The sequence below is a fragment of the Nicotiana sylvestris genome, chromosome 10, assembly GCF_000393655.2.
Source record: "Nicotiana sylvestris chromosome 10, ASM39365v2, whole genome shotgun sequence".
NCBI classification, from domain to species: domain Eukaryota; kingdom Viridiplantae; phylum Streptophyta; class Magnoliopsida; order Solanales; family Solanaceae; genus Nicotiana; species Nicotiana sylvestris.
Window position 1 is genome coordinate 1,368,429 of NC_091066.1, and position 10,703 is coordinate 1,379,131.

At 35.9% G+C, this 10,703-nt stretch overlaps 1 protein-coding gene across 1 annotated transcript; it reads right to left on the minus strand.

Annotated features, from left to right (window-relative positions):
• Positions 1–1,667: 1,667 nt before the first annotated feature.
• Positions 1,668–10,483, minus strand: LOC104228752 (DNA (cytosine-5)-methyltransferase CMT3-like). Its single transcript, NM_001302594.1, is given in 21 exon segments — positions 1,668–2,014; positions 2,394–2,497; positions 2,590–2,659; positions 2,769–2,812; positions 2,885–2,989; positions 3,075–3,163; positions 3,430–3,517; positions 3,656–3,742; positions 3,825–3,893; positions 3,999–4,328; positions 4,459–4,525; positions 4,614–4,672; positions 4,859–5,119; positions 5,201–5,266; positions 5,386–5,555; positions 5,659–5,758; positions 5,840–5,959; positions 6,044–6,151; positions 7,162–7,261; positions 7,362–7,399; positions 9,937–10,483. Coding segments are annotated over 21 exon segments (2,706 nt in total). The 5' UTR covers positions 10,411–10,483; the 3' UTR covers positions 1,668–1,857.
• Positions 10,484–10,703: the final 220 nt, after the last annotated feature.

The window sequence follows — 10,703 nt, forward strand, 5'->3', positions numbered from 1 at the left end:
CAATCAGTTTGTAGTTGGATATTGTGACTCAGATTTTGCGGGTGATATGGACAAACGAAGATCAACTACTGGTTATGTGTTTACTTTTGCAAAGGCACCAGTTAGTTGGAAGTCTACTTTGCAGTCAACAGTTGCTTTGTCTACAACAGAGGCAGAGTACATGGCTATTACAGATGCTGTGAAAGAGGCAATTTGGCTTCAAGGATTGCTAAAGGAGCTTGGTGTTGAACAAAAAGGTATCACAATTTTTTGTGATAGTCAAAGTGCTATTCAATTAGCGAAGAACCAAGTTTATCATGCAAGGACGAAGCACATTGATGTTCGGTATCATTTCGTACGAGAAATCATAGAAGAAGGTGGAGTCACGGTGAAGAAAATTCATACTACAGAGAATCCTGCTGATATGCTGACAAAGGTGGTGACTGCGGTCAAGTTTCAACATTGTTTGGATTTGATCAACATTGTTGAACACTGAAGATTGAAGATGAAGACACAACCAAAATTTGTTATTGAGAGAGAATTGAAAATGTGGAATTTTGCCAAGGTGGAGATTTGTTGAAGTTTGGCAAAATGCCAAAGTCCCACATTGGTTGGGAGTTAAGTTTGGGGGGATTTTTCCCCTATAAAAGAAGGCCTAATGTTTAGGATTGAAACACACCTCTCATTTGCCTTCTCATCTGTTTAAGGCATTTGTATCTTCTCTCTTTAGTATTATTTCACTTGTATTTTTGGAGTGGAATAAAATATTGGTTGTGTCCGAGGAGTAGGCAAAATTAGCCGAACCTCGTAAATTCTGGTGTTCCCTTTATTATTGCTTTATTGTCTTATTTATTATTTGGTGGCTGTCATAATTTTTGGTATAGTAGTTGTGACTTATTCACACTCTATACATTTGGCTTCCGCAACACATATATCATTATTATTCCTCGTATAAATCTCATGCACCCATTTCACCCCTAGTGAATCCTCTTTGTTATAACTTCCCAACATATGCAACATTCCACAATCTGCTCCCTTTGATGTTTGAACCACCAAACTTTGGACAACAAAATTTTTTCCACGATACAGGTGATATTTTCCTCTTGCCTTCAGTGCTTCCTAAGTACTGTTGATCCCCAAAAGCTGTGTAATGAGAACAAGACTGTAGTAACTAGTTGTGATCAGGACAGGACAATTGTTTGGAGTAGAAAGTGTTGATTCTAATAGTGATCTTATTAATTAATTGGTGACACTCTATCTTATTCCATTTTTTTAGATAATAGGGGCAATCCCGGGAATCTTTTACGGAATGTTCCTAGCATGAAAGCAGTCTGTTGCACCAATGTTTCCTTCATTTGATCATCCGCTCCAGCTAAAAATATGCTTGACTTATCCATGTTAGCCACCAGCCTCATTACTTTGCTAAAATGTCATGAGGCTCCATTACTCTAGCTATTGGGGTAGATGTCCCTTTACAGAATATCATCATAAATTCACTTCTTTAAGATAGATAAATGATGGATGCTAAATAACTAAGGCTCAAAGCAATTGGCTGAACCGTGATGACAAACATAATGTGCCTAAATTTTCCTCCCAAGTTTTAAAATTCACATATGACAACTTGAAATATTTCATTGAATTGAATGCTAGAAATACAATTTCTAATAAATAGATAGAACAAGATGCCAATGCTTGCATATAGTTGTTACATAAACTCAATGCCTTCGCCAACTTCAACATTGGCAAGCATTCGCTTTTTGAAACAATGTCTGAATGCAAATAAATAAATGATAACTAACACCCTATAATTAATCAGTCCCCCATAATCTACCTAAAGGGGGAAACACCATTTGGTAGTTGCAGGTAATTTCACTTCTTTCATTGTGAAACTTCAATCTGTTCCGCGTGAGAAGGAAAGTTTTCTGGCAATGACATTAATGGTTTTCCATCAGAAGATCCCTTCATTGCCATGGCCAAAGAATAGCCTAGAGCTCGGGCTACTGGGACAGCAACTGCATTACCTACTTGGATGTACCTAAGTAATATAAAACAGCCAAAAGCATGTCACAGCAAGCTAGGAAAATGATGTTTCAAGTACAGATGAACCAGTTTACTATCTCCATTCATAAGCAGCTTCTTTTGGACAATAATCTGTAGATTCCAAAGTAAAGGCTGGTATAACCAAACAGGAAGCACCATAGCCAGCAGCTCATTAATACTGTTAGGAAATCTATGGCTCTGGCATGTTTCCGTATTCGTGTATTGATTTAAGCTCAAGCCAGATAGTATTCCAAGTGAGCATAAAAACATGTCAGAGTTATAGGTGATATGGAGCATAGGATGGGATTACTGAAAGATCTATTAAAAAGAACTCAGATCTTTAACCATCCATTACATTAGGGTTAAAGTGATACCTTTCTTTGATTGGCCCTGTCAATTTATAGTAGTCGGGGAAACCTTGGAGCCTTGCATTTTCACGAATTGTAAGCACTCTATTCTGTTGTGGATGTATTATGGTCTGGAAGGAGTAACAATGGCATCAGGATGAAACAAAACGCAAAATTCTATGGTTTGAGTCTTTGAGATAAGATGGGAAAGTTAAAAAGCTACCTGATTATGGGGTTCAGCTCGCGTCACTACTGTTGGGACAGTTTCATCCCACCACAGACGACCAAATGGCCTGCATGATTTCACACAATGAAAATCAGTACAAATATTATGGAAAAGCAGATACAAATGCAAAGAAAATACCAAATATGAAAGAAGAAGGAAAAAAGCTGTATCCTTACTTTGTGGAACTACCACCAACAAAGCTCATAGCATAGTCAGGAACCTGTTGATGTTAAGCAACATAAGATCCAGAAAACAAACAACAAATAACTGTATCACTCGAATCAAATCATACCAAAGGCTTCCCTGAAGGAAGTTTTACTCTCTCCACATCTGGATCCCATTCAACTTTATTATCAGAACGAACACGAACTCCAGGCAAGTCTCTGAAGTTTGCACCCTACAATCACAGGTCAATAAGTCAGCACTGCGAGGAGCTCATCACATAAGTACCACAAATGGCCAGACATAAACAATTTGTATACCTTCCGCTTGGGGATTTGACAAACACGCTGATAATCATCATCATTCAACTGCAGAGGACGATGATCATATAGAACACTTCCCAGCGCCCCTAAGATATAGCAGAATCAAAATTTGAAAGCAGTTAAACCACTGTTTGATGTAATTGAATGACTGAACTGCATTAGCAAAATATTTATTAATGCAGAACCCACTTTCAGCTCAACCTTAATTAGTACATGAAACCTCTCAAATGGAATTGGTGTTTTAACTGACACCCCTCAGGGGACCAAGCGGTTAAACTATGAGGTGTAACACATGCAAAAAAATGGAACAAACGGATTTACATTAAGCCACAAGCAAAATATGTGGACTCACCATCCCTCCCCAATCTTATAAAATGCTGGAAATCAGACGTGGGCTCATTAGTGTAAGGCATTTCATCTCTTTGCTCATTATTCTCCACCTGAAAAGAAAATGCTTGCACATAAACTAAAGGGAAAATGATGCTACGGTTGTTTAAATGATGCTACCATAATTTATGGTTAAGTAATCACAAGTGGCTTTTAAAAAAAAAAAAAAAAACTTAATATCTCGTACATACCGAAGGAAGATCAGAAAGTGCATCACCAAGAAAAAGTTCTTTCTTTAAGTCTAATTCCCGGCCTTCATCAAAAGCAACTGTGTTTGACTGCATTCGCACGTGGATGCACATTTAGTAAAATAGCAAATGCTACAACATTCATTGGATTATAACAAATTCAAAAACCTACCTCAAACTCTGTGGGAATAACACCCCTCACAATAACTTTATGTGTGGGCAAAGGATATTGTGGCAATTTCTGCACAACACGACAAGATTTAAGTAGAGTGAAGTTGGTAGATTGATGCACTGCCCTTCATATGGATAAAACTAATAAATAACTTAAAATCAAAATCAGTAATACCTCTGATGAAAGTGCACCCCACATAAAGACACGCATGCGAAACTGTGGAAGACCGTAAGCACCAGCTGCCATCATACCCATGCGTGCTTGGTAGTTCATCCCTACCAATCTGCCCAATGCATATCGCCCTAGGAAACCATTGGAGAATTTGATAAGGTCTACCACGTTTTCCATTAGTACAAACCTAGGTTTCAAGAAATCCACGATGTCCATGAAGACATCAAGCTGTTGATTTTTTGGATCTCCCAGGGGATTTTCTTTATTCCTAAAACGGTTGAACCCACTGATGCCTTGGCATGGCGGTCCACCGCATATAACATCCACATCCCCCTACGAAAAGATCAACAGAAAAATGCAATCAATACGAGTCAGAATCACAAATCATTAACAAGCTGACAACCTAGAAGTGGTCTAGATTTTGGAACCCAAAACTAGTTAGAAAGAGAGTGATGAAGCTTACAGGCAACGGCAGAAGATTTGCTTTGAAGCCTTTGGTCACAAACTCTCTTATTTTCTTTGGGCATTCACTATAACAATATGTCAACTAGTTGGAAAGAATTTAAGAAAAACATATGTTATTTTCAGAATAGACTGCTTCAAGAGTGTACGGTGTACCTTAAGCCATCTATTGGCTCCCATGTGTCTTCCTCTGGGCCATAACCTTGCCAGCGAACCTAGATACAAGGTAATTAAAGTAACTTGAGAACAATGACAAGGGTCAGAAACGCAGAACAAAACAAAGTTGAAAACAGAAGACTTCGGCTTTTCCACAAAAGAAATCTGTAAATATTCTACCAAAGAAACTATGGCTGACAATGTGACATACTAAAAATAAGAGTCCAAGCTCAATGGTTAAGTACCTTGAAGTAAAGTCCAGGTTTCTTAACTGCATTTGGATCCCCATAACAAACTTCTAAAATTTCTTCAACCTCAAAAATTTCACCTTTTTTATCATCTCCAGAATCTTCACTTTCATCATCATTTTCATCTTCTTCAACTTCATCTGTTACTTTTAAGTGAGGGTGTGGGGGAACATTGCTTTTTACCAAGGAAAAAGAGCTACAAAGCTGCACCCACTCCTTCAGAAGTGATAAGAAGTCACTGGCATACTCATTCCTCACCTGAATAGTGCATTCATTTTCTTCATTGACAGGCCAACAAGATAATAGAGGCATATTTATATACCAACGAAAAATCTTTACCTGAGTCCCTGGGTGGTTCAATCTCAAACTGTCACAGGCAAAGCGGTTGAGGTCAACAGCCCATTTCTGCATCCAAGAACTTATATTAACAAAACAGACAAAAGGACAAATGGTCTTATAAAGAAACAAGAATTCAAGCCACGTTGTGCTGGAACAAAATAAACAAGCTGAAGGAAAGAACATACAGTAACAAGTTTAACGCCGTTGCTATTAGCACCAAGGCATAGCCCAGTGGACATTGCTCCACATCCTGAATACAGATCCAAGAGCTTTTTTTCCAGATTGTGCTCTTTGACCTCACCAGCATCAGTGTCGCTTGATATAGTCGAAGATGAACTAACTGGACTTGTAGAATCTACAAAGAATTGCTCTCTCCGTTATGCAAGTTTACGCTCGAATATTAATGTGAAAGGAACTGAGCTGTATTCAGCTATGTAAAAGAGCGAACAAAGAAATACCAGGAGGCAAGCTCAAAAAAGATGAGTAGGGCAACAGGTACATCATGTCATAGTAGAAATCACAATTTGATTTAGCATTTTCCTTGAACTGTAAAGTTGCCTGCAGGAGCATTCAGCATTCTTTAGTTCAACCACTCAATGCCAAGACAAAGTATCCACCAATAAGGTAACACAGACATACATTTGAAGGCACAGGAACAATCTTGAGTTTAATCACAAGGCAATCGATTGGGTTATCATCCTTGATTTCAGAAAGGAATACACGCTTCTTGTCAATGAACTGATCATGGCTTTTAATAACCTAACAGGAAAAATGATGTCAGACCATATTGCATTACAAAGAGGACAAGGAAACCTTTCATATGATAGAGTTGGCATTTCTTACAGTATCCTTAGCTCTGTAAAACCATTGTGCTGTAAAATACTGCATGCCATCAACTGCTTCAAAGAATTCTACAATCTTACAAATGTAATCCTCCTCACCATCAGCAGCCTAGTTACAGGAGAAATATTGATAATAAGTCAATACATGACTCCATCGTATGGCCATATGTATCATAATAAACTAAAACTAGCAATCAACCGGGCTAAAAACAAAGAAAGCATTAAGCCCATAATTTCACTGTTAAAACGAGCAGGTTCCACGGAGAAATTGAGAGGTCAAATGCAACACAGACAAACAGCGCCAAGTATAGACCTAAGCATTCTTTCTTTTCTGCTTTCTTTTCTTTCTTTTCTTTAATAAGTAATCTAAGCAATCTTTTTTTAACTTTCAAGTACTAATACCATTTTAATTCTTACAATTATGTGACTGTAAATCATCTCGTTTAAGATTTTTACAATTAGTCACATGATTGTTTATAGCTTATTTAAGATCACAAGTTTCGAAAAACATTTAAATTTTGTGCCAATCAAACACAGCTAAATATATTGGGGAAGAAGGAGTACCAGCAACTAGCTAAGTAAAAGCATATCTTTTTTTTTTTTTCAGAAAATAGTTTAGGCATAATTCAATTACAACAACTCAGTAAAATCCCACTAGTAGGGTCTGGGAAGGGTAGTGTGTACACAAACCTTACCCCTACCCAGAAGGGGTAGAAAGATTGTTTCCGAAAACCACACGGCTCAAGAAAACAAAAAAGACAAAAGGAGACAATATTAGTACCACCATAGAAATCATAGGAAAAATAGGAACAACATGAAATCCAAAAGAAAGATGCAAAGCAAAACAAAAACAATAGCTAGTAAATAGGTCTTGCACTGAAAAGCGAAATAGTAAGACACAACGTTGCCACTATCTATCTGAGAAGACATGTTGAAAACATGAGTATATAAAATGTGAAATTACTCAAAAAGTTTAAGCTTTCAAATAAATAGTCACAAAATTCAATAGGGCTCCACAAAAAAAAACATCCTTATCAAACCCTTTAGAAACAGGTAAAACAACACAACGAAGGATTCACATAACATAGACCAAGGCTACTTTTCACTACAATGTTTTACCTTCACATGTGCATCATCCTCAAGATAATAAATCTGACCATCAACCGACGCTTGAGTAAAATGGCACTTAGCTTGAAGTTGCTGGTCCGCATCATCTTGACTGTAACATGAAAGTAACAATATCACATACACCGATCAAAATAAACAAAATTATTATGAGCCAAAAACAATATTGTGATGGACAGTTGTGCAAAACTTACCCATTTAAGCTCTTAGTACCATTAGCTTTCCCCTTATTCTGTTTTCAAAACAAACAAAAAACAGTTAAGCATGTAAAAATAAAATAAACACTAAATGGTTTTTGGAGCTACACTCTTTGTTTCATTTTATATATCTTTATCTTTTAATTTATTTCAAAAGAATGGCATTTTTTATATTTAAAATATCATCAAACTTTTCATTTTATCTTAATGAATGCTCGCATACCCATAGGCAAGTCACAACAAGTTTAGGAGCACAAGTTCTAAGAATACCTTTGGTACATGCCAAAAGTATTTCTCTCTTACACTGAACCCAATCAAACAACAGTGTGAGTATTTCAACAGTATTAGGTTCACTATACATGTACTATTTCTGGTTTGAGATATAAAGCATACACATTCTATCTAATTATTCAACTAAATGGTAAATAAGTAGTAACAAAAGAGAGATATCACTGATCACAACCTCAATTTGCGACATCTTCAATTTTGAAATGCCCCATAATGTTTGACTTATCCCTCCATACAACTTTTGCATCTTTCCAGAACTCAAATACATTAAACTACCAAATTTAAAACTAAGATGTTGATGTTCTCTCACATACTTTTTTGTCAACATTGATTTCAATATTTTCATTCAAACTATCAAATTAAAACGGACAAACTATTAACTAGCCTCTTAAAACAGACAATATAGTACTATAATAATTTGTTGAATGGCACTTTTAATTCACGAATAAGATTTGCATATCTACTAAACAACAACAACAGCAATAATAATAATAATAATAAATGTATCTCGATCTCAGACAAGTTGGGTAGGCTATATGAAGCACAGACAATGTTTCTCCATTTAAACTTAATCCCATATCAACCAGTGTTATCAAAAGCGAAAAGCAAAAAATCTCTAAGGTATGTTGGGGGTTTAAGCACAAAGTGTAAATAAAGCATAGGCTTTGAAGAAGAAAGGTGCAAATGAAGAAAACTACAAATATGTAAGTGTAGTTAAATACTAAAATCTATAAGCATGAATACCAAATATATGGACTAAGAAAATTGAAGAAAATTTACAATAAAATAAAATATCAATTATTTAGTGTGGCTTCTTCAAGATTACGCTCTTTGGCAAGGAAAAGTATGTCTTAGAGCTTTAATGACAACATCTAAGAGCTCAATGTGTTTTGAGCCTCAATTCATGGCTAAAGCACGATTTAAGTGCACGCCTTGGATAACACTAATACCAACATACCAAATAAAAAAATACTATATTTGGAAAGAATTTACCTTCATACTTGTTATTTTATCCATTTTACCTCTTGATAGAAAGCTTTTATAGTTACACAAATATAATGACCCCACAAAAGTTTTATCATTTAAGCTTTTAAGACCATTAATTTCAAATATCTTTTTTTTCTTAAACTATTAGCATGTTTGGCCAAGCTTCTAAAATAAGCTTATTTTTTAGAGTGTTTTTTATCAAAAGTGTTTTTCGTGAAAAGCAATTTTTGTGTTTGGCTAATTAATTTGAAAAGCACTTTTGAACAATAATAAGTGTTTGACCAAGCTTTAGAAAACTATCTCTATTAAGTGTATTTTTGTCAAAAGTGCTTCTAAGAAAATTACTTTTGGAGAAAAGCTATTTTTTTCTGTTTCTCAAAAACTCATTTTGCTTCTAATCAAAAGCACTTTTTCTTTCCAAAGGACTAAACAAACAACTCAATTTTTTGCCCAAAAAAAACTTGGCCAAAATGACTATATATGTCAAGTCAAAATGTGTCACGTAAATTGAAACGAATAAAGTACTAATAATAATAACAACAGTAATAGATAAAGAACCAAAATATAAGAAGTTACATATGTATTTATATTAATTTGGACAAGAAATGAACAAGATAATTGTATTTCTTCACAAACTTCAAAGGTGTCATCCAAATACAAGCATTTTGAAATACCAAAACCCCAATCAATTTTAAGAACCACAATTTCATATGTACGATACAAAGCTATTAGAACATACATACTCTTTCTATTTTAATTTATGTGACACTTCAAGTTTTTCGATATTCAAACTTTGTTTGCTTTGACCATCATTTAAAAATACATTTTTCATCATATTGGATGAAAAGAAATGCAGCTTATAATGCTTTTTATATGGTTTTATAACATCTAGATTTTAGCTTATAAAATATTGTGTTAATATAATCTAATTTAGCTTTAAAATTATCAAATTGACTCTTCCTAAGTAATAAGGATAACATAAATCGAAATAGATGGAGGAATACTTATGCTAAAGTGCCCAAATAAGCAAGAGTAAGCCCTGCAAGAAAGAGCTCATGTTAACTTGAAGGAATTCATGTTTTCAAAAACTAAAGAAAATTCAAGCAAGTGCATCAATAGCTTAGCTTTTTCCATTATCCTTTTGTATATTTGAGCATCTAAAAAGTATCCTTGGCGACAAACAAGTTAACATAACACGCAACTCTCTGAATTCAAAGATATTCAACAGTTTAGCAGCTAAAAGAATATAGTTCAAAGTAAAAACAGATTAAAAACTATTTTAAAAAACGTTTCTTACATAGCGATGAGGCCACCTTTGACGAGCTTCTGCATCTGGAACAGGTTCACCGGAAAGTACACACTCTTCATCCTTTACTTTCTCACTTCTCTTCGGCTTTCTTTTCGAAGGCGAAACCGCTAAGCTCTTCTTCAAAGTCCCGTGCTCCGTCTCATCCACCTCTTCCACAAAATCACTCTCCAATGCACAATCCTCCACCTCTGGGTCTGGATCTGGCTCTGCCTTTTCAGCTACAAAAGGACCTGAATTTTCAACAGCTTGTCTCTTCGATTGAGAATCTACTACTTCTTTTTCAGCTGTCCGTCTCGTAGATTTCTTCTTTGTTGACAAAACAGGTTCTGACTCTTCAAAATCACTATCAGCTGGTGCAGCTACTACTGGATCTGGCTTTGTTGCGAGTCTCTTCGATTTCCTGCTCGCCGATGAAGATTCCGGCTTTGACGCCGGAGAAATGGCTTTACGTTTGCTCGGCATAGGTAAATGAAAGGATATGCGAAGAGAAGCAGTAGGTTAGGTCACAGCGGCGGCGCCGTGGGTACAGTGGCGGAGGATGGAGAGAGTGAGGAAGGACTGAGAGTTGTTTTTGGCTTTTAAGCTTTTTTTGGGACTTTGGGTAAATTTTGAAAAGTAGTGGGAAGAGGGAAAAATGGCGGGACTGGCGGAATTATTGGGCATTTTCGAAAGTGAATTTGAAATATGGCCTGAGTTCCGGAATTGAAAGTTGGGGATAAAAATAAAAAAAATTGTTTAGAGCCCGTTTGACCATG